This window comes from Amaranthus tricolor, chromosome 1 (genome assembly GCF_026212465.1).
Source record: "Amaranthus tricolor cultivar Red isolate AtriRed21 chromosome 1, ASM2621246v1, whole genome shotgun sequence".
In the NCBI taxonomy this organism is placed as follows: Eukaryota; Viridiplantae; Streptophyta; class Magnoliopsida; order Caryophyllales; family Amaranthaceae; genus Amaranthus; species Amaranthus tricolor.
In genome coordinates, this window is record NC_080047.1 from 4,362,476 (window position 1) to 4,387,500 (window position 25,025).

The 25,025-nt window shown below is 29.9% G+C and overlaps 2 protein-coding genes across 2 annotated transcripts; both read left to right on the top strand.

The window, feature by feature from the left end:
- Window positions 1-3,380: 3,380 nt before the first annotated feature.
- On the top strand, window positions 3,381-10,443 carry LOC130816117 (uncharacterized). Its single transcript, XM_057682789.1, has 3 exons — window positions 3,381-4,608; window positions 4,704-4,799; window positions 10,394-10,443. Exons 1-3 carry the CDS (start codon window positions 3,381-3,383, stop codon window positions 10,441-10,443), a joined length of 1,374 nt encoding a protein of 457 aa, XP_057538772.1.
- Window positions 10,444-13,899: 3,456 nt separating this feature from the next.
- LOC130821121 (protein NRT1/ PTR FAMILY 1.2-like) lies at window positions 13,900-20,778 on the top strand. The gene is made up of 4 exons (XM_057686765.1): window positions 13,900-14,353; window positions 14,494-14,711; window positions 17,846-18,396; window positions 19,803-20,778. The coding sequence occupies exons 1-4, from the start codon at window positions 14,224-14,226 to the stop codon at window positions 20,749-20,751; spliced, it is 1,848 nt and encodes a 615-aa protein (XP_057542748.1). The 5' UTR covers window positions 13,900-14,223; the 3' UTR covers window positions 20,752-20,778.
- Window positions 20,779-25,025: the final 4,247 nt, after the last annotated feature.

Genomic DNA, 25,025 nt, shown 5'->3' on the forward strand with positions numbered 1-25,025 from the left:
CAAACTTATCCATCGCATTAGTTTATTTTTATTTTAGTTATAGAAGTTTATATTATTATACAAATGTTCAAGGGGAGCTGTTTATGTTATTATCCTATATTATTGAAAATATGTGAACAAATCACATTTCTAAGTCAACAATGTTAATCTTTTTGTCATAACTTAGTAACAAAAAAATAAAATCATAAAATCATAAATCTTTTGTTCCATTATGCTTACTACATTTTATTTTATTACCCAATTTAATGTGTTATTTTGATCATTTATCTTGTGAGTTATACATAAATACAAATTGTAAAATTTTATATTATGAAAATATGCGATTGGTCATTGACTAAATTCATACAAGATTTCACTTGACTATATTTTTCATACACATTAACCGCAATGCATAAAATAAGTTTGAATAATAAATAATACTAATAATACTTGTAACATCGCAGTCCCATTGAACCATTAGTGACTATCTGTGGTGGTGACCACATAGACCAACACATTCTTTTTAGCGCACTTTGACCTCACTTGTACGCACTTGGAAAAAGTTCTAAGGATATCACTCATCCTAAAATTGCACCTAGAATATTATACTCAATCCCACTTTAAGAATAAAACATCATCTTTGCACCTTAGTTTCAGGATCTTTCCCTTGTTAGTGCACTAAACACATTATTAGCAACTGTCGTAGGGTTGCTCTGATACCATTTGTAACACTTCGACCCCATCGGACCGTTGGTGACTACCATGGAGGTTGTAGATTGGCCCCACAAATCAACACAGTCTCTTCAGTGCACTTTAAACTTACTTGATAAGTGCAACTATTTGCACTTATTTATATCATTTTATACTCCTTAATGATGGTCGTTGCTAGTAATTTCGTGCGAATTTTGAAGATTTACGCTATATTACTCATTTTGGTTATTCATGTTGATTTTGAGTGGTTTTGATTATTTTAAGCATAATTCTTATGGTTTTAATGATGACGAAGTTTACTAGCTCGGTTGAAGATGTTCTACAACAAAAATGAGCAAAAGGGTAGAAGAGTGTTTATAATGCAAAAGTTTTGAGGTAAAATTTAATATATATATATATATATATATATATATATATATATATATATATATATATATATATATATATATATATATATATATATACCATTTTAGTCATAACTTTTGATAGGAAGATTGTATAAATGCAAGGTTAGCGCTATTGGAAACTAGACTTCAAGAGCTTTCCAACGGTATATTATATGCTCAATTCCGACAACCGAGCAAGAAATGGCAACTGTTTGAAGTTGCTTTGATTTTTCAGCACACAACACCGATTTGACTTTCATGTTTTTTTGGTGCAGCCGACTCGACTTTGAGTCTCTGCTTTACTGCACGGGATTTTCATCCCTTTAATCGTTGAATTAGCTTTTAGGGTTAAGTCTTTATTAGTATAAATAGGCCCTAAAAAACTTATTAGGGCTTCCTTTCTTCTCTTCTTCCATCTCTTAGACTCTATTTTACTCTTTTCCATTAGTTTACTCTTTAATTCATCCTTTAATTTAGTTTTTAATTAAGCCTACCATTAATCTTTCTTTGAGCATTATAAGTTTTCTTAAGCATTTAATTTTCTTGTTTTTAATTTCCTTGTATTAGTATTAAATCTTCCTTTAGTAAACTTTAATTGTCATTATTAATAATCCTTTAACAAAAACTAGCTTTGTTCTTCATTTATTGTTCTTTGAATCAATTGTTGTGTTCTTTGGTATTCAATTATTGCTTCTCTTGAATTTGTCATTATTATCATATTCATCCATATCTAGTATCATCTTAGGGTTTGTGTTTATTGCTTTCACTGAGTAGATCCATTTTCTAGGGTTAGGGTTTGAACCTAAAAGTTAAGTATGATTTAATGATTTAAAATGTCTATGAAATTAGGATTAAAGTGGTTAAATTATGCAAACAACCCTAAATTAAATATGCTTTGTCGGACTAGTCAATAGAACTAGCGTGTGAGATTGAGATCGACTTTGCTTTAGAGTAAATTTTAGTTAAATTCTTATTAATTCGTTCAATAAAACTAGTGTGTAAAAATTGAATTAGTAGGGTCTAAATCTAATAGTTAATCAACAGAGCGAAAGTTTGAGATTAACAAGATCATGTTTAACCACGTAATTAATCCAACATTTCATAGACACTAATAAGTGCTTGATCGTATAAGATTTTAGGGGATTCACGACACCCTAGATCTCTTCATCATATAGTTTAAACCCATTTCTTATTGCATTTTTAGTTTATTAGTCAAAAACTAATCATATTTTTTCTCTTCAAGCAATATAATTAGTGGAATTTAGCAAGTTACTTGTCCTAACTTCCTTGTGTTTGAACCGCGACTACATGTACACCGTGCGCTTGCGGTTAAATAAAATTTGCACATCAAGTTTTTGGCGTCGTTTCCGGGGAAGCGACGGACAATTATTTTGTTTTTTTTTTTTTGAGTATATTACTTTTTCTTGTCTACCCTTTCCCCCAGATCTTACACTTTCACTTGTTTGTTGTTGAATGAGCAGGAGATCCCGATCTCTTGAACATTTTGATCCTGAAATTGAAACCACAGCTCGCAGACTAAAAGCAAACAGGAGGCGAGTTAGACAAAAGGAGGTAAGACAAGTAAGAATGGCCCAAATTAATAATAATAACTTCGGCCGCATGGGTGCGCCTTCACTCACCCTAAGTTCCATTCCCTGCATCGTTAAACCGAATTTCGGTGTGGAAAATTTCGAGCTGAAACCTCATCTCATTCAGATGATTGAGCGGAATCAGTTTGGAGGACACCCTTCAGAGAGTCCCCATGATCATATCGCCGACTTTGTGGAGAGGTGTGATACGATAACCCAAAAATATCTAAGTGAAGATGTAGTTCGACTAAGGCTTTTTCTTTTCAGTTTGAGGGATAAGGCCAAAGCCTGGTTAAAATCTGAACCTGCAGGTATTTATCGAACCTGGGAAGAACTAGCTAATGCATTTTTAGTCAAGTTCTATCCTCCCAGAAAAACATCGCAGATAAGGACCTAGCTGCAAACATTTAAGCAGCAACCTTTTGAGTCATTCCACGAGGCCTGGGAGAGGTTCAAGGACATCCTGTTGAGTTGCCCTCATCACCAAATTTCAGATTGGTTGCTCGCCCAATCCTTCTATGTTGGGTTGCATGATGAGCACAAGTCCTAGGTAAATGCAGCATGTAACGGTGACATGGATTCTATGTCGCCCGAAGAGGTCTTGAGACTCTTTTGAGACCATGGCCAAGAATAATTTTTCTTGGGGTAATGAGAGGGAACGAGCGTCGCACAGGGACACTACAGACAGTGAGGCTATTAAGGCCCCATAAAACAGATGGTCGCTCTATCTAAACAGATGGCTAAGGTAAGTATGGTAAGTAGTTCTTCTGGATCTTCAGTTAATAATGTTTCTATGTGCGATACCTGCGGTGTTCCTGGTCATTGTTCAAGCACATGCCCCCACATTTATGAGGAGGCAAATTCTTTGTACAATAGGCCAGTGAACAATCCTTTCTCTAACACTCACAATGCAGGCACTAAGAATCATCCGTTCTTGTTATACAAGAGCACCAATGTGTTGAACCTGCCACCATATCAACAACCGCACAATGCACCAGGGTTCAACCAAAGACCCAAACAGCCAAAACACCCAACTCCACTGCACCACCACCATCCACCCTTCAATGTAGAGTCACAAATTTCAGAGCTTAGAAGTATAGTGCAGGCACATATACAATTTAGCAGTGCGCACATGAAGATGCTAGAGACTCAAGTCACACAGTTGTCTCAACATATGCGTGCTCCTAATCAATTTCCTAGCCAGCCTGAACATAAGGACAAGGGGCCCAGTCAAATAAATGTTGTGATCGAGGTGGAAGGTAACATATTGGCTGACACTCCTCTTCAGAAAGTGTTTTCTGTGAAGCCAGTTGTTGATACTAATTCTGATGTTGTTATCTTTGAGTCTATTGAATTGAGACATGACCATGAAAATGGGAAGAAGTCTAGAATAACTGACATTAAAATTGACTATATCCCTTTTCCTCAGATGTTGGCCCAAGCCAAACTTGAGAGGAAGTATGAGAAGTTTTTTAAGTTACTCAAAGACAACTCTTTAGAGTCGTCTTTTCTAGACATTCTAGCCAAGGCACCCACAGTTTTCAAAATGTTTGAGGACTCATTATCTGATAAGCATGGGGGGACTGTCATAGTTCCTAAGTTAGGAGACCCCGGTAATTTCAGTATTCTTGTTACTATTGGAGGTGTTTTAATAAACAAAGCTTTATGTGACTTGGGTGCAGGTGTGAGCTTGATGCCATATTCATTATATAAGAAACTAGGAATTGTTGGTAAACTGGCCCCCTATGAGACTAAACTGCAACTGGCCGACCGTTGTCTCATCTACCCTAAGGGAATTTTGATAGATGTGTCGGTGGGTATTGGACGGTCTGTGGTCCCTTGTGATTTCTTAATTGTAGATATACCCGAGGGCCCTAAGACCCCAATCATTCTAGGGAGACCATGTTTGGAAACTTGTGAGACCGTGGTAGATGTTGCTACAGGTAAAATTGTGATGAAAATAGGGGATGATAAGCATGAATTCAATATTGATAATTCCCTTATTTTTCTGTGTCTATTGAATCTGTGTGTCACGTAGACACTCCCCCTAAATCTAGCTATGAGTTATATGTTGATACTTTAGAGGTCTTTCTTGAAGGCATCGGGGGGAGTGAAGAAGTAATGAGTTGGGAAGGTATTTGTGATGACAATTTTGATCTAACCCATGAGTTGTTAAATAAAATTTACACATCATTACTCGTACGCACTTGAAAAATATATTCATAAATAAGAACATCAATACTAGCGTATGCATGATTAATAGTTTACTTAAATATTCAAAATATACAAATTAAAACTTTTAATTATTTTTCTAGTGAAGGGTAATTTGAAGAAAAGGGGCGGGTTAGGAATGGGTAGCAAAAATCAAACTTTTGACCTTACATGAGAAAGTGCTATAAAATCTAACTATGATAAAATTCAATTCACTGAATTAAACCTATTGATCATCAACATATCTCGTGAATAGTTGAAGTGATTTGTAGGTGACAAAACTTTGGATAAAAATAATAATGATAAGACAAGCAATACATTTAATTTTAAAAAAGCGATAAATTATTATATTTTTTTTAAATAGAGCATTAGAAAGTAAAAACAAACTTCTTAATTCTAAGGCACTATACTAGTATGTTCGTGATGTATAAGACTATAAGTCTAATATGCATTTAGTGTATAATATTATATTGTTATCATGCATCACTTTTTAATTGTTTTTTCACTTTGTTTATATTTTATATTTTTCTTTTCATTAATTTGCACTCTCTTAACTCATATTCTTTGAGTTTAAAATCGGTGTAAAATGCGAATTAAATTCATATTATTAAGTTGTGATAATTCGTCACATAATCTCATTATGGTCCACTCGTGTGGACATGGAACACTCGTGGGTTCGGGTCGACGAACCCACGGGAGTGTGCATTGACTTGCACATACACTTGGTGAGATTCATTGTTTTCCAAAATCATATGGTATTAGGAAGATTAGCTCACGCAATATTTATACAAGTCAACAACCCACTATTTTATCGATGTGAGATCTTGTCTCACATATAAAATATTTCCAACACATATATGACCAACTCGTTGATGATATAGTAGTAGGAATTCAATAATGTATATTGAAGGGGTGGCAAATCTTTTCAAAGAAGAAAGAGGTGGAAGAAAAGGAAAATGTTAGAGAAATGATAGAGATGGAGGCCAAAAACATGAAAAGGACTAAGTTTTGTCGATATAGGAATTGTCCATTTATTTCATAAAATATGCTTTTTAATATATTGTTGGTCAAAATTTTGGAAGTATGGTCATCCTAAACATCAAATACTATACGATAATGAGAATAATTGGGTCATACTAAATGGGCATACCCTTAAATTATTACATCCATTACAATCAATTTCTATTATTCTTCATTTTAGTTTATTTTATTTAATTTTTATTATTTATATTTTTGGACAATAATATAAATAATAAAAATTAGCAGTATTCATTTTTTTGTTAAAAAAAAAAATTGATTTTTTTGTTATCATTTTAGTTTTTAATTTGTATTTATTATTTGTATTTAATTAGCAGTTAAAAAAAATTAGCAGTATTTATTATTTAATTTGTATTTAATTTTTATTATTTATATTTGTATTATTTATCATTTTAGTTCATCATTTTCTTTTATATCATTCATATATATATCATCCATACAATTCATTCTATCTTTTTATTCATTAACAGTATTCATTTTTTTGTTAAAAAAAAAAAAAAAAAAACTCACTTTTATCTTTGATTTAATTGTAATGGGACAAAGGGGTTAGAGCAACACTATTATACTCTAGATTGTGGCTGAAAAAGAAGAGCGTATTTAGGTTATGGTTCATAGTTCATACTAGACATTTAGACAATAGCCAAAATTGATTGCTTGTAGCAATGGATTTGATGTTACTTGCCTTGTACTATAAAGCATGAAAATACGGGATCCCCTTCTTATTTATTGTAGATTTTAGTGGGAGCAATACGCGCCATGTCATTTAAATAAAACTATTTATTTATATAAAGTATTATTTCCAACAACACAACAATATATTGCTCTATGTTTTTTTTTTACTTATTTTTGTTGCAATTTTTTATCTAAAAATATTATTTGGGTTTTCACTCAATAACATATAAATAACATACAAGTACTATCCTTTGGGATGTTTAAATTAGCTTTTATCTTAGTTTTTTACTTTTAGATTTTAGATCGGCCAAACAAGAAAAAAGATATTTGGTATGTACTTCAATTAAACATCACCATAACAACTTTCTTATTAGCCAATACTTTCAACTAGTTAAATTTGCCAACAATTTCGTAAGCAATAGCTCCAGCTAACATTAATTTGCCAAGCAAATTCATCACCTTAACATTTCGGTAATTATTTGCTTAACATTGTATCATATATCGAGGTCATGAATTTGAATTTCATTCACCCTTTATTAATATGAAGCATTAAATGTGATGAGAATTTATGTTGTATGAACACTTTTAATCTAATAAGAGATCTCTCATTCTCTCATGAGACACCATGATAGAATATGTAATATATGCAAGTTCACATCGATAAAATAGTGGATTGTAAACTTGTATATATATTAGGTGGGCTCATCCACCTATTATTATAGGTTTTGGGAAATAATAAACATCACCATAATGTATGTGCAAGTTAACATTCTTTGACCCGTAAATTTGTGGTTCGAGCCCACGAATGTTTCATGTCCACACGAATAAGCCACGGTGAGATCGTGAGACAAATTATCAGGGCGTAACGGAAATCGCATTTGCAAACATACAATTTAAAATTCAATGGTGAAGTGAGCATTGAAGATGAGAATAAACCAAAGCGTCATAGTATTAATTATTCGAGAAATTAAGATTCATAAAAGTTCTTTGCGTCTCCTAAAGTGTTTACATTAGGGTAGAAAGTAGAAAAATTAATGCTCGTCCGAAACTAGTTCTTGTTCATGTGTACTTAGAATTTTTTCGATAATATATTAGTATTTATAATAAGTCCAGCCTAATTTAATAATATTGTTTGATTATATTTCCTCATATTCACCTTAAATGTCTCATTTACTTTTAGAATACTATTCATTTATCATTCTTAAATTGTAGTTTATTATTAATTTATATGTTAAGACATACTTATATGAAATCTTATTTGATTCGTTTTAATGTATAAACTTTTTATAATTTTAATTATAAACAATTTAAATATTTTAAGGAGTGAATAAGTGCATTAAAAAGAATGCACAGAATAAATGGTACCCTTAAAATAAATAAAAGAAAATATTAAATATGTAAATTTTTAATCAAAATTTTAAGAAAATTTATGTAAAAGGAAAACAACGTGACAGTATGTAGGAGTAATAGCTTGTAGAGGTTACATGAAAAATGGGAAATGACGACACAAAAAATACTGAGAATTTTTTTTTATTTACAAAGTAAATTTTATAAAATGTTAGAAAAAAGTTAAAAGCTTACATTCTTGATCAAAAGACATAGCACCACACCCAAACCAAGCTCCTACAGGCCAAAAACAAGCCCCTTGTCATATACATGGAGGAAAATGATACCTCAAAAAGTAGCTATCATCTAGCCTATCATTTGTCTTTTTATTAGCACTATTAATTTAATAAGTGTAAATTAGTAGAAATTAGAATTAAATTAGAGAGTAAGATAAAAAAATAAGTAAATGGTATAATAAAGAGATAGAATAAGTGTGGGTGAAATTTAAAGAAGTGAATGGCATCATTGCAAAAATAGAAAAAAAATATAAAATTAATAGAATAAATTAAAATAAAAAGTGATGCTAACTGAAAATAACATAAAAATATTAAAAATGGTATTGTGACTTATGAATAATAAAAAAATACAAATTATTAAATAAGACGGTCGGATCAAAAATTTCACCTTATACATGAGCAAATTCAAATTGTCTCACTAATACATGTTGTTTCAAAAATTAACTAATAAATTCTTTGACGATAGTATGATTCTACTTATAGCCAAACCTACTTAACTACTTGATCTTCCCCAATATTCTTAATAGAACTAATTTTTCTATTAACTTTCCCCTCTTTGGTAAATTCGTGCCGTCATTCTCTATAAAGTCAATAATCAACAATCGTTATCATTTCAAAGCTACATTCCTTTAATTTGCTCCCATGAAATCCTTTATTAATTTACTCTATTTAATTTTTTTACGCTCTTCGTTTTTTTTCATTTTTATTTATTTTTTATATGATTTACATAGACAATATAGTTGGTGTTTGAGATTTAATATTTATGAATGTAATTTGATATAAAAAGTTTATACCTTTTTTATTCTAATTAAATATCTCATCTGATTATATAGTGATGCACTATTTCAATCCTAATTATTTTTATTCGTTAGAAATAAAATTATAAAAAGATAATTTTAATAAAATTTACATTGAGACGAATTGAACAAAATCTCACTTAACTATATTTAACTTATACATTCAGAATATAATACAAATTAAGAGTGATTGGTAAATATGCTAAAAAACAATTAAAACACTTGATTATAATAAGATTAGAGAAAAAAAATAATATTCCCTCCGAATCAATTTCGATGTCCCATTTGCTTGGGCACGGTTATTAAGGATGGTGTGGGGTCCATTAAAAGGGGTAAGTAGTAAAGGGTAAGTAGTGAAGGTTAAGTAGTGAAGGGTAGTTGGATAAGTAAGGTATATGGGGGTATATTTGTAATTACTTGTGTGAACTAAGGATAATTAAGTAAAAAAAGATTGACAAAAATAGAAATAAGAAAACTAAAAAGACTTTGCCAAATAAGGAAATGGGACAACTAAATTGGTTCGGAGGGAGTATATGTCAAAATAAAATCTCATACAAATATGTAAATATATTTTAACTTTAGAATTTCGTAAGATTATATATTATTCCCTCCAATTCAGCACTAATGCTGTTAAATTAGGCTGGACTTATTGTGAATGTCAGCATATTAACGGGGGGACACAAGTGCACACATTTCATAAGCCAAGGAGATATATACCATCCCAAAACCATATGGCAATGGGAAGAAGGTCTCTAATAGCTTATAAAGCGTGCACACCATTTTCAATTTATCGATGTGGGATAACTCATCCCAATACCCCCCCTCACATGCGAACCCCCGTCAAGTTCGTATGTGGGAGTAATCAATTAGGGTAGGAACGCCATTCTTTTCGAACCTACCATTTTTAAATTGTTGATCGAACCATCGGCTCTGATACCATGAAGAATTAATAATTTCTGGAATTTCGTTTGAAAGATACTGTTTTTCTTCTTTTTTATTACTTAGAATCATATTCTATATATACATGAGCATTTATCAATTAGTAACTAACACAAAGTAACTGCCTAGTAACTGCAATATAAATGTAACTGCCTAGTATAGTGTAACTGCAATGTATATAATGTAACTGCACTTCAATACTCCCCCTCAAGTTAGGTCGTGGGATCACCGATGCCTAACTTGCATAAAGTGCTATTGAAGACCTGTGATGAAACTGCTTTTGTGAGAATGTCTGCTAGTTGGTCTTTAGATCTAATAAAGGGCAGATGGATGACCTTACTTTCTAGTTTCTCCTTGATAAAGTGTCGATCGATCTCTACATGTTTCGTTCTATCATGTTGGACTGGGTTTTCGGAGATGCTTATTGCTGCTTTGTTATCACAATACAGACGGCTTGCCTGTGTCTGGTGAAAGCCGAGTTCTCCTAGGAGTTTCTTAATCCATAGAATCTCTGTAACTCCTTTTGCTATCCCTCTGAATTCTGCTTCAGCACTGGACAAAGCAACCACCTTCTGTTTCTTACTCTTCCAAGTGACTAGATTACCCCCTACAAGAGTGAAGTATCCTAAAGTAGACTTCCTGTCATCCCGATCACCAGCCCAATCTGCATCTGTGTAACCAATAAGATCAAGATTATCATTTTTTGAGTAGAAGACTCCTTTATTACTGGTTCCCTTCAAGTATCTCAGGATCCTCAGGACTGCTGCCATGTGCTCTACTTGAGGTTGATGCATAAACTTGCTTACAATCCCTACGGCGTAGGCAATATCTGGTCTCGTGTGGGATAAGTAGATCAGCTTTCCCACTATCCGTCTATAGCGATCTTGAACTGCTGCTTCTGCCCCTTTAACAATTTGTAGACCATGATTAGCTACCATAGGAGTATCTGCGGGCTTGCAGTCTAACATGCCTGTTTCTGCTAAGAGATCTAAGACGTACTTTCTCTGATTGATGAATATCCCCCTTTTTGATCTTAGAACTTCTATTCCTAGGAAGTATTTCAGTTGTTCCAAATCCTTCATCTCAAATTCTTGGAATAATTTGCTCCTGAGACGGTCAATTTCCTTGGAGTCGTTTCCGGTAATCACCATATCATCTACATAAATCACGAGGCATGTAATTTGTTTTCCACTCCGCCTAAGAAATAGAGTATGGTCTGAGTTGCTCTGTTTGTAGCCAAATCTCTTCATTGCTGTAGTGAATCTTCCAAACCACGCTTTAGGGGACTGTTTCAAGCCGTATAGTGCTTTTTTAAGTCGGCACCCCTCTCCTTGGCTATACTCGTCTGAATACCCGGGTGGTGGCTCCATGTATACCTCTTCTTCAATTTTCCCATGTAGGAAGGCATTTTTTACATCAAATTGAAACAGAGGCCACTCTTTATTTGCTGCTACGGAGAAGAGGACTCGAATAGTATCGATTTTGGCCATAGGTGAGAATGTTTCCGAGTAGTCTACCCCGTAAGTTTGTGTGTACCCTTTAGCAACAAGCCTTGCTTTATACCTCTCAATGGTTCCATCAGCATGATATTTGACTAAGAAAACCCATTTACAACCAACCGTCTTCTTATCACCTGGTAGTCTGCACTTCTCCCACGTTCCGTTTTTCTGGAGAGCCATGATCTCTTCGTCCATAGCTTGCTTCCACTTTGGTTCTTGGAGGGCTTCTTTGATGGTTTTCGGAATGATACTGGAATAAAGAGATGCACTGAAGGCAACAGCTGTTTGTGAAAGTTGTTCATCATCCGGTCTACCAATAGGATATCGGGATCTCTGGGATTCATACTCGGGATCATATCTCTTCGGAGGCATTCCTCTTGTACTTCGAGGGGGCAAATTATATTTCCTGGGGACAACAACACTCCTTGGCACAATGTGGTCAGGGGATATATCAATGAGAGGAGTAGTAGGACTCGGTGTTACCTCTCTTTCGGTCGGATGCTCAGGGACTGGAGTAGTAATCTTTGGAGTAGTAGTCTGAGGAGATGATTCAGTGACAATGTCTGTGGCAATATCGGTGGTAGTGCCTACTTGCTCTTTGGGAGCTTGACTGTCAGCCAAAGGATGAGTCAACCAGCTGAGATCCTCACTCATACTCTCCCCCTGAGATCGAGGGTGGGTGTAGTAGGAGGAATGTTCAAGGAAGTCACAGTCCATGGTGGTGTAAAGCTTGTGATGGATAGGATCATAACATCGATATCCCTTTTGCGTAGTGCCATACCCAAGAAACACACATTTGACTGCCCGTGGTTCAAACTTAGTGCGGGTTCGTGATGGAAGATGGACATACACAACACACCCAAAAATGCGAGGAGGAAGGGAGTGAGAAGAGGGAACAAGAGTAAACGTATTGAGTGTGGCAAGAGGGGTCTGGAATTGGAGGATTTTTGTGGGAAGTCGATTAGTGAGATAGGTGGCAGTCGCAATGGCCTCAAGCCAAAAGTGTACAGGTACATGAGTGTCAAATATGAGAGCCCGTGCCATCTCAAGAAGGGTACGATTTTTACGTTCAGCCACCCCATTTTGTTGTGGAGTGTCGGGGCAAGATGTTTGATGAATAAGACCATTTGTATTTATCTCGTACTCTTAATTTGTATTTTATTATTAATCTATAAGTTAAAACATAATCAAGTGGAATCCTATTTGATTCGTCTCAATACAAGGATCATTCTTATCAACTTTTTATAATTTTTAGTTATGCACAATAAGAGATATTAAAAATTAAATAAAGTGTATAAGATAAATAGGACATTAGTAGTGAATTTAAGGGACTAGGTTTTATTAAAAAAACAATAAGAAATTCTACTTTAGTCAATACTCCTAACTAGTTTCTTGCTTTATAAGAATAGAACTATAGGAGTATACTTTTACTGGTACTATAGAAGTATGAGTGAGTGTATGACTGTATTTTTCAACTTTACTTTAAAACGTCACACATGGGAAGATCTGCCAATTCTATATTAAATCAATACTAGAAGTCATTCACTTCTCATTGGATTTTTTTTTTGTTACACTTGCAAGTAATTATTTTTAATCACTTGACAATGTTTTGCTTTTTATTCCTTTTATGTATAAGAAAAATATATTCCGTTTTAATCGCCCAAACCTATGCAATGATAAAAATAAGTAAAATAGTATATTAAATAGCGTGAAAACAAAGAGTCTAATATTGATTTCAATTAGAATGGTCTTAGTCTAAGATTTTATTGCATCTGTTCAAGACTTGTTCGACCGTCTCTATTTTTAGGGTCTGGATCTTCATAATCATACTCGATATAATTCTTGTTTCTAGATCTATTTAAGACTCAGACCTATTACACTTGACTTATTACACAATCTAAATCAATTTTAAATTTGTTTAAAACGAATTATTTCTATATTTGTTTAAACTCAATTTAGACTTAAACATAACCCATAAACCCATTTATTTGAACTAAATATGGACTTATATATAACTCATAGACCTATTTAGAAGCATAGCATCAGACAACGAATTAGAATCCAAGCCAAAATATTCTGACTTTTAAGTTCGGATCGAGTATGGATCAAAAAAATTAATAAGTGAACATCCCAATTTCCAATCAGAGACACTGTAATGGTAAATATTTAAGTATATACAAATTTAAAAAATGAATATAAATATTTTTTGAAATGAGAAAGAATTAACTAGTAGTAATTTTCATACTTTTCTAGTCATACGTTGAATATAAATATAAATACTTTGCATAGTCATACTCTATCCCACAAATTTTGCAATAATTTTCATTTTAATGCGTTTTATAAAATTTACTAGTCATACTTTTCAATCTTTAATTTAATCAACACATTTAATTGATCTTTCCACACATTTTTATTTCCATTAAATTCAGTACCTCTATTAGATTAGACACGCAACCTTTGTGAAGTAAGAAGTTACTTTTCAATTCATCTCCTTTGTCAATGTGAAATCTGCCAAAGTAGACTTTCCCCCACCACCTTACTACTACTATCATGGGACAACCCTTTTTTTAAAAAAAAAAAATTCTAAATATTTAATAATTCCTCCTATAATTTAAATTTAAAAATAAAAATCCAAAAAAAAAAAAGTAATGAACACATTTAAATAGTTTGACAGATGAAGTTGGTTCAGTTCAGTTCTGGCCAACACATTTCTTCCCCCATTATCTCTATTTATCTCTCTCTCTCTCTACTCTGTTACACTCTATAATCTCTTACCAAAAATGGAGTCTTCAAGTGATGAAGAAAGAAAAATGAATGGTCATCATCAACAGGATGAAGATGAAGATGAAACTAATCAAATTCCTTCTAAGAGAAAAAAGGGTGGATTTATCACCATGCCATTCATTATAGGTAATTTTTCATTTAATTTAATTTTATTAATAATATTTTTATTTTTTATTACATGGTAGACGGAAAATTAAACCTAATAAATATTTGCTCTATCTGAAACAAGACATGATTCTGATGTTTTATTTGTGGCTTGGGTGCAGCAAATGAATCATTTGAGAAAGTAGCAAGTTATGGGTTGACTCCAAATATGATTCTATATTTAATGAAGGATTACAAGATGAGTCTAGCAAACGGGCAGAATTTGCTGTTTTTATGGTCTGCTGCAACGAATTTCTTCCCCATTTTTGGTGCTTTCTTGGCTGATTCTTATCTGGGTCGTTTCCTCACCATTGGTTTTGCTTCCATCATTAGTTTTCTGGTATTTCTCTCTTTTTCTCTTATTTTGTCTTTTTTAATTACTTTTACAATTCTTATATGAGATGGTCTCACCATGAATTTAACTAATACAAATTACTAGCAAATGAGTTTTTTAATTTACACTTATCTCACTCAGAAACATCTCCTACACGTATATCTCAATTATTGTAAAGTTTTAACTACCTCCCACCTAGTCTGAATAGTCTCATATTTTAACCAATAGTTTAAGCAGATGGTCAAATAAAATATTTTTATCCGTGTTAGTGATAAGCAAGTAAATAAATAAATTATATAGAGTTTACAATAATGATTTTTGCTAAAAATGGTGAAAAGATAATGATGAGTGTATTTAGTTGTGAAATGAAATGTAATTGTTGTTTGAGTGTCTAATTAAGAGGATAATTAGGGAGAGGTTTAAGAAAGAGGGAGTGAAGTGTAACGTTGATAGTTGTCAAGGCACATGATGGTGTTTTGTTTAACGCAGTTTGGAGTCAGCAAGGTCCACAGTACAATAAGTCCCAATTATTTTGACTTTTTTTAAAAAAATTTAATTAAATTTTTTTAATCGGTATTTGCATGAGTTCACATGGTATGTACGCATTTTGGGGGTCCTTACTTTTTGTCATAAAATTATTTACAACTTTTTGCATTCGTTTCTAAACTTTTCTTGCACTTTTTATCAATAAATTTGTTTCATGCATGTAAGGCTTGAAGAATTTGGTATGTGCAACTTAAATTCATTTTTCATTTGATATTATACTGTATTGAATTTGCTCCGTATCTAATAAAATATAATATAATTTGCGTTAAATTAGTTTTATGCTCTTAAATGTTTAATTTACCATTTAATTTTGTATTTTTAGCATAAGATTTCTGTAATAATTTTGTTTTTATTCAAATTGTTGGCATTTTTGTTTAAGAAAAATTATAAAGACAATAACCAACTTTTAATAAGTGTAGAAACGTTAAAATGGTGAATTAAACGGAAAATGCTACGGTATTTAGATAAGACATAAATTGTATGTTATCACGTGCAAAAATCTTACAAAAGTGTTACTATTAGTGTTTCATAAAAAAATCCGATGTTATCAAGTAGAATTTTCATAAAAAGAAAAATGTGTTAAATCTGTTGAAAATAGATCGAATTAAAGGTGGAGTGGAGTTAAGTTGAATGAGATTAATATTTGTTTGCATGATTTTGACTTAATATCATTACCTATTGAGTTGTATTATTTTATTGATTAAAACATAAAGTTTCGAATTGTGATTGAAAATAATTTTTATTATTTTTACTTGTCTTGGTGTTGGAAAATTTAACATTAGCTTTTTTTTTTTTCTCTCTCTCTTTAACTTTGCTTTATTTTGTGTGTTGAAATGTCTTACTCATTTTAATTTATGTCCTCATTTAAAAATAAATTTTACCACTCTTGTTAATATCTTCATTTATTTACTGATATTATTCTATTTTAATATTTTTATTGACTCTTTTAATTTTCACCTTTTCCTTAAAAATCATCCCATTGGGCATTAGTAAATGATGAAAATTGAAGGGTAGAGATTGGATAGATTGATTAATATTTTGTGTGCCATTTAGAATCATAATTGGGTTGTCTCACAAGTCACATAAATCAAGAAGCGAACAGAGAGGTGGTGGAATGAGGAGTAGTGATAGTGGGACCACATGACCTGGCTTCCTCTATTACAAATGATTGTAGTGCATGGCCTTCTATAGTTCTACCAAATACTATGTACAACCAAATTTGGTAATTTTTGAGATTCGTCTTCACCAAGTATTCTATCAAATTTGTTATTCCTTCCCCTTTTTTCCTTCTTTTTGTTAATTTATTAATTTTTATATGTGAAAATGTATATTAGTTGCTAATGAGAATTCTCCTCGCAAGATGTTACTATCAATTACAGAGAAAGTATAAATACAAAAAATATATTTATTTTATTCTTAAATCTCAAAATGGAATAATCCTCATGGGAGGATGAATGGTCTTTTTTATACTCCTTTGGAGATAGATTTAAAGCAAAGAAAAAGTGAGATTTTTAAGAAAAAATCAGATATCATATCATTCATGTATTACAAAGTAACTAAATAATTTGGAAAATTTCAAATGTTACAAATAAAAAGAGTTTTTCCAAATGGAACTCATTTATTGTCTAAAGATAAAAACTGATGCTCCCTCCTATTCTCCACAAGTCTCATTTGCTTTTTGGGCACCGTTCATCTCTTATTTTTAATTTGTATTTTATTATTAATATATAAGTTAAAATATAGTCAAGTGCAATCGTCTCAATGCAAGGACTATTTATATCTATTTTTCATAATTTTTAATTATGTACAATTAGAAGTATTAAGGATTGAATAAGTGCATTAGATAGAGTGCATAAAGCAAATGAGACATTTATGGTGAATAAGAGAGAGTATAACATATGATCTTGATCAATATGTCTACCATTAAAATATCTTTTATTAACATTTATTTATAGTTAAATGGAGTAATTTAAAGAATATAATATACTATATAATATATTGCTAACAATTTTCAAAATTACATGAGTGAAGTTATACATATTTCTCAAAAATTGATTATTTCTACTGTATAATATCTTTGATTTTTTTTTATTATCATATGTTTTTATATTAAAAAAACCGTGCGCTATTCTAGTTTATACACTAATTAATAATAATTGTGGATGAAATAAAAAAATAGTTAAAATATGTAGACGGGATTAATAGAAAGTGATAGGGCTATTGTCTAAAAATAGAAATAATATAAAATAAGTGGAAATGTATCAAAATGACGATTATTCAAAACGCATTTGAATTTAACACTAGTCATTTTCATTCAACTCTTATTACTAGTCATTTTCATTCAACTCTTATTAATTTTAAATAGGATATGTGCTACAATAAAATACTCTATATGTCCCTTTAAATTTACTACGACATATGTTTACATATATACATGAAGTAGTTCAGTGGTTGTTTCAATTTTTTTGTTGTAGTAGTCAGTGGTTGTTTCAATTTTTTTGTTGTAGTAAATTTAAAGGCACATATGAAGTGCTAAATAGCTTCATGCTAATCCATTTAAGACTTCCTAACTATGAAGAATGTCATTCATATAGGGGATATTTCTGGTCTGGCTGACAACAATAATCCCACATATCAAACCACCACCATGCAATCCAATGGCCAACAATTGCAAATCCCCTACGTCTGGCCAATACACCTTCCTAGTCCTCGGCTACCTTCTCATGGCGATTGGCGCTGGTGGTGTTCGACCATGTTCTCAGGCATTCGGGGCAGATCAAGTTGATCAACGAGAGAATCCCAAAAACCGGAGGACTCTCGAAATCTTCTTTAGTTGGTACTATGCTTGTGGTTGTCTTTCTGTTATAATTTCACTTACAGTGATTGTGTACATTCAAGATCACTTAGGCTGGAGGATCGGTTTTGGAATCCCCGTCATCCTTATGTTCTTATCTGCTGTTTTCTTCTTCGCCGCCTCGCCTTTCTATGTCAAGAATAAGGTGAAGAAGAGTCTTTTTACTAGTCTCACTCAAGCCGCTGTTGCTGCTATAAGAAACCGAAAAATGAGTATGCCACCCCAAGGTTCTAGTGTGCAGTATTATTATAAGAAGGATTCTACCATCACTGCTCCTAGTGATAGATTAAGGTAAGCTTTTATTCTATATTACATGGTATTTTGATACAACTAGACCCGTTGAACTGGTCGGTTTGGCGTGTTAAGCTGCTTTTGAGTCGGATCGTTTTCAGATTCGGTTGCTTTTTGGTCGATCCCATATAGGTCAAGGGATTTTATGTTTAGTAAATTTTTCTTAGTTGCACATCACTAGAATTTTTTTTTTTTCGTATAACATTTTCTTATTAAAGAGGACCAAAATGATGATGTGTATATAGAGGTGTTCATAGTTGAGCAGATGACTTGATAGTGTTTAAAACAGACCCAATAACCTGATAGTTATCCGAACTTGGAACAGAATTAAACTTTAAAATGAATTTTAAATAATGTAAAAATTATTGTGGACACAGGATCCGATTTTAAACCCATCCGAAATTGACCTGATAACCCGAATCAACAACTTTGTGTATACTTGGGAAATCTCCATGTATAGTTGGATTTGTGAGATATGTGTCACATTAGAGAAATCAGATGTACGATTTTCAAAAAATAATTGGTATGTCGGGTTCTTTTAAGTACAAAGAAAATAGGGGAATTAATACTTATTTTGAAAGATTTGTAAGATACACTCTTCGTAAAAGTTATTATGTTTATTAAAGTTGTAACGTTAGATAAAAATGACGTTAAATATCTCCTCATTTTCTAATAAAAAATATCTGCACAATTTTCATGTTGAAAGATATACAAATAACTAATTACTTATTTCGACTTATAAGATACGTGTTTTATAATCTAGAGTAGCGACATTTCTTGTCTGAAAAGCTCATTCAAATGTGCAAAACGTTCTTATAAATTTTATCGATTTTGCTTATTGAAATGTAGAAGAATTAAAAACTCATTTGACTGATTTAACAATATATATGTATTAAATTAAGATGATTATAACGTCCCTTTTTTAAAGAAAAATAATTACGATGGATAAAAAGATGCTATATATATGTGTTTTTTGAGATCTATGATGAGTTTTAGGGTTCAAATGATATACTCAATATGTTGAGATACTTTGAAAACTAAAATTTTATTTGAAATGAATTCTAACATTGAGATTACTCCAAAAATTGACATTGGACCTATCAAAACAAGTCGGTCGGGTAATTATCGGGTCTGTCATGTTTCGGGTTAAGTCGCTTTCGGGTTCGGGTTTTGTCGGGTCGGAGTAAAATTTCCCAAGTCTAACTCCGTGCAACCAAGAAAAATTGGGAAAACTGATCAAAACAGTCGGGTTGATCCAATATTTTCGGTTTTCGAGTTAAGTTTAAAGACTCGATTATAACCCACGTTTTTTGGTGGGGTCTTGGGTCGAATCGAAAATTGATAATGACTTTCCTTATAGTTTTGGTGCTTAAGAGAAATCTTACTATTCTATAACATGACCATAGGTGTTTAAACAAAGCTTGTATAATTCAGAATCCCAATCAAGACATTGGTACAGATGGATTGGCCAAAAATCCATGGAAACTATGCACAGTGGAGGAAGTGGAAGAGCTAAAGTCTCTGATTAGAGTGCTTCCGATTTGGTCAACCGGGGTTTTGATGTCCTTGCACACAAACCAGAGTTCATTCGGTCTGCTCCAAGCGAAGACCATGGACCGACATTTAGGATCAAAGTTCGAAGTCCCAGCTGCTTCATTCGCGACTTTCATGATCATTGTCATAGTACTTTGGATTCCTATCTATGATCGAGTACTAATTCCCTTGGCATCAAAAATTCGTGGCAAGCCTGCTCATCTCGGTGTGAAATTAAGGATGGGAATTGGGCTATTTTGCTCGTTTATGTCTATGTTTGTTGCCGGACTAGTGGAAAACATACGAAGAAACCGTGCCATTAGTCTAGGTTACGCTAACAATCCTGATGGTGTGCTCCAAATGTCCGCCTTTTGGCTTGTAACCCAACATATATTTAGCGGTTTAGCTGAGGTTTTCAATGGTATCGGACAAACAGAGTTCTTTTACTCGGAAATGCCTAAGAGCATGTCGAGTATAGCAACATGTTTGTTCGGAGTAGGGATGGCAGTTGCGAGTTTGATCGCGAGTGTGATATTGAATTTAGTCGACGATATAACAAAGAAAGGAGGAAAAGATAGTTGGGTTTCAAGCAACATAAACAAAGGTCATATTGACTATTATTATTGGGTTTTGGCTACAGTAAGCTTCTTGAATATAGTGTATTATATTTTCTGTAGTTGGGCTTATGGGCCTATTGATGAAAGAAAACATAAGGTTGTTGATGAAGAAGAGTTGGCTATGCTAAGGAATACTAGTGTGCATGAGAAGGGTAATCTAAAAGAGAACTTTGGCTTACCAAAATCAAATGAATTGGTAGCTTGATGAATGTATATTATTTTTATTATTATTTAGTAAGATTATTATTATTATTATTATTATTATTATTATTATTCTTATTATTATTATTATTATTACATTTAATGGTGGATTGTTGTACTCTAGTATAAGTAAAAGTAAAATATACTCCTATGATTTAGAATATAGGTGATTGTGATGTTTGACCTATGACCATGTATGTTTTTGATAGGGATTTTCTTTTTTTTTTTTTTTTTTATTTGGAAAGGTTTTTGGTTATTGTACTAGAATTGAATCTCTTATGTATATGTAATTAAGGTATATTTCTCTTTAAACAATGTTTTTGGGGTTTTCTATAATATTTTTAGGTCTTTCTTTCTATAAATATAAGTAATTAAGGAGTTTTCTCTATAAACACATACTCTTAATGCAATCTTATGTTATGTACCCTAACTTTAATGTTTGGTAGAATTTTACTGTATTTTTTTAGCCTCACTTTTTGGCTTTCCTATATTTTCTACATTTTGAGCAAAGCAAAATGTAAACCAGCGGAGTAAAAAGATGTGGATAAGAGAAAGTAAATCGAAAAAACTCAGAAAAGACCCTTCTTTATAAGGTGGGTACTGGGTACTAATGGAATGGCCCAGCCTCAATTTTTTTTTAAAATTCAATTTTGATCTTAAATTTATCCATTTTGATATTAAAGTGTCCAATTTTAATTTAAAGTACATCTTAAATGAATTAATTAAAATAAAAATTATAATTTTGAACTAAAAAGTGATTAATTCTGACATCAAAGCGATTAATTTCTATTTACAAGTTTATAACCTTAAATAGATTAATTATTATCTTTTTAAAGTCTTTTATTTCGACATTAAAGTGATTAATTCTAACCTTAAAATGATGAATTAAAGTGATCAATTAAATCACTTACAAAAGGAACAATTAAATGATCAGTTATAACTTTTGAAAGAAATCAATTTTAACTTCAAATTATCAATTTTAACCTTAAATTAATGAAAAATTAATCGAATATTGTAAAAATTATAATTAAACTATTGAACTATTGATTTCATGATAAGATGGCATCTCACAAGGGAGAAAGTAAATTTAAAACAGCCCGATTCTTATTTGTCGTCACCCTTTTCATTTTATCGCCAACCCCTCCTAATAAAATTACGAATTTGGCCCTGAACTTTAAAAAGTTACAAATATGCCATTAGAGTTAATAACTTTTCATTTTCATTTTTTCAAATTATTTTTTATTATTTTTATTTATATTATTATTGTTATTATAATTATTATTATTTTTGTTATTATTATTATTATTATTATTATTAAACCACAATAATAATAATAATAATAATAATAATAATAATAATAATAATAATAACAATAATAATAAAAATTTTATAAAAAACAAAAATAAAATAAAATAAAAAAACAGTCGCACAAAACGTGCGACTCGAGTCGCACAAAACGTGCGACTCGAGTCGCACGTTCTGCGCGACGGGTTTTTTTTTTTTTTTTTTTTTTAAATATATATATATATATTTTTTTTGAATTTCGACTTATAAAATTTCTTTTGTTTAATTAATTCATTTTTTAAGTTGTTGTTATTATTATTATTATTATTATTATTATTATTATTATTATTGTGGTTGTTATTATTATTATTATTAAATTATTGTTTTTGTTTTAATTATTATTATTATTCCACCTCATTTAGAAATATACACCTCATTTAAATTTTTAATTTTTTTTTAAATTTTTATTATTATTGTTATTATAATAATAATTATTATTATTATTATTAAACCACAATAATAATAATAATAATAATAATAATAATAATAATAATAATAATAATAATAACATTTAAAAATATAAATTAAATATAATAATAAAAACAAAAAGAATAATTTAATAATAATAATAATAACAACCACAATAATAATAATAATAATAATAATAATAATAATAATAATAATAATAATAATAATAATAATAATAACAACTTAAAAAATGAATTAATTAAACAAAAGAAATTTTATAAGTCGAAATTCAAAAAAAAAATTTTAAAAAAAAAAAAACCAGTCGCACGTTTTGTGCGATTGTTTTTTTTTTTTTTTTTTTTTTTGTTTTTGAAAAAATTTTTATTATTATTGTTATTATAATAATAATTATTATTTTTGTTATTATTATTATTATTATTATTATTATTATTATTATTGTGGTTTAATAATAATAATAATAATAATAATAAAGTTGAACAATTATTTGGGAAAAAAAATAAAACACGTGCATTACATCATGTTGTTTCATTATTTAAAATAAATTTAAATTGAGCCGGTTCAAATTGAGAGGTCTCTAAAAAAGACGGTCTCAAATACCATATATATTGACAATTATAAGGAAATATTGTGGTTTCTTCATGAGCAATGGTGGATCTTTCATTTGATCTAATGGGTTCAATCCCCTCAAGTTTTTGAAGTTAATTTATAAATGTAAACAATATTACCGCCATATTCATTTGTGTTAATAACATTTAAAAATATAAATTAAATATAATAATTAAAACAAAAATAATAATTTAATAATAATAATAATAATAATAATAACCACAATAATAATAATAATAACCACAATAATAATAATAATAATAATAATAATAATAATAATAATAAAACTAATAATAATAATAATAAAAATAATAATAATTATAATAACAATAATAATAAAAATTTTATAAAAAACAAATATAAAATAAAATAAAAAAACTGTCGCACAAAACGTGCGACTCGAGTCGCACGTTCTGTGCGACGGGTTTTTTTTTTTAAATATATATATATATATTTTTTTTTTGAATTTCGACTTATAAAATTTCTTTTGTTTAATTAATTCATTTTTTAAGTTGTTGTTATTATTATTATTATTATTATTATTATTATTATTATTATTATTGTGGTTGTTATTATTATTATTATTAAATTATTGTTTTTGTTTTAATTATTATTATTATTCCACCTCATTTAGAAATATACACCTCATTTAAATTTTTTATTTTTTTTTTTAATTTTTATTATTATTGTTATTATAATAATAATAATTATTTTTATTATTAAACCACAATAATAATAATAATAATAATAATAATAATAATAATAATAATAATAATAATAATAATAATAATAATAATAATAATAATAATAATAACATTTAAAAATATAAATTAAATATAATAATTAAAACAAAAAAAATAATTTAATAATAATAATAATAACAACCACAATAATAATAATAATAATAATAATAATAATAATAATAATAACAACTTAAAAAATGAAATAATTAAAAAAAGAAATTTTATAAGTCGAAATTCAAAAAAAAAAATTAAAAAAAAAAAAAACCAGTCGCACGTTTTGTGCGACTGTTTTTTTTTTTTTTTTTTTTTGTTTTTTAAAAATTTTTTATTATTATTGTTATTATAATTATTATTATTATTTTTTTTATTATTATTATTATTATTATTATTATTATTATTGTGGTTTAATAATAATAATAATAATAATAATAAAGTTGAACAATTATTTGGGAAAAAAAATAAAACACGTGCATTACATCATGTTGTTTCATTATTTAAAATAAATTTAAATTGAGCCGGTTCAAATTGAGAGGTCTCTAAAAAAGACGGTCTCAAATACCATATATATTGACAATTATAAGGAAATATTGTGGTTTCTTCATGAGCAATGGTGGATCTTTCATTTGATCTAATGGGTTCAATCCCCTCAAGTTTTTGAAGTTAATTTATAAATGTAAACAATATTACCGCCATATTCATTTGTGTTAATAACATTTAAAAATATAAATTAAATATAATAATTAAAACAAAAATAATAATTTAATAATAATAATAATAATAATAATAACCTTAATAATAATAATAATAACCACAATAATAATAATAATAATAATAATAATAATAATAATAATAATAATAATAATAATAAAAATAATAATAATTATAATAACAATAATAATAAAAATTTTATAAAAAACAAAAATAAAATAAAATAAAAAAACTGTCGCACAAAACGTGCGACTCGAGTCGCACGTTCTGTGCGACGGGTTTTTTTTTTTTTTTTTTTAAATATATATATATATATATTTTTTTTGAATTTTGACTTATAAAATTTCTTTTGTTTAATTAATTCATTTTTTAAGTTGTTGTTATTATTATTATTATTATTATTATTATTATTATTATTATTGTGGTTGTTATTATTATTATTATTAAA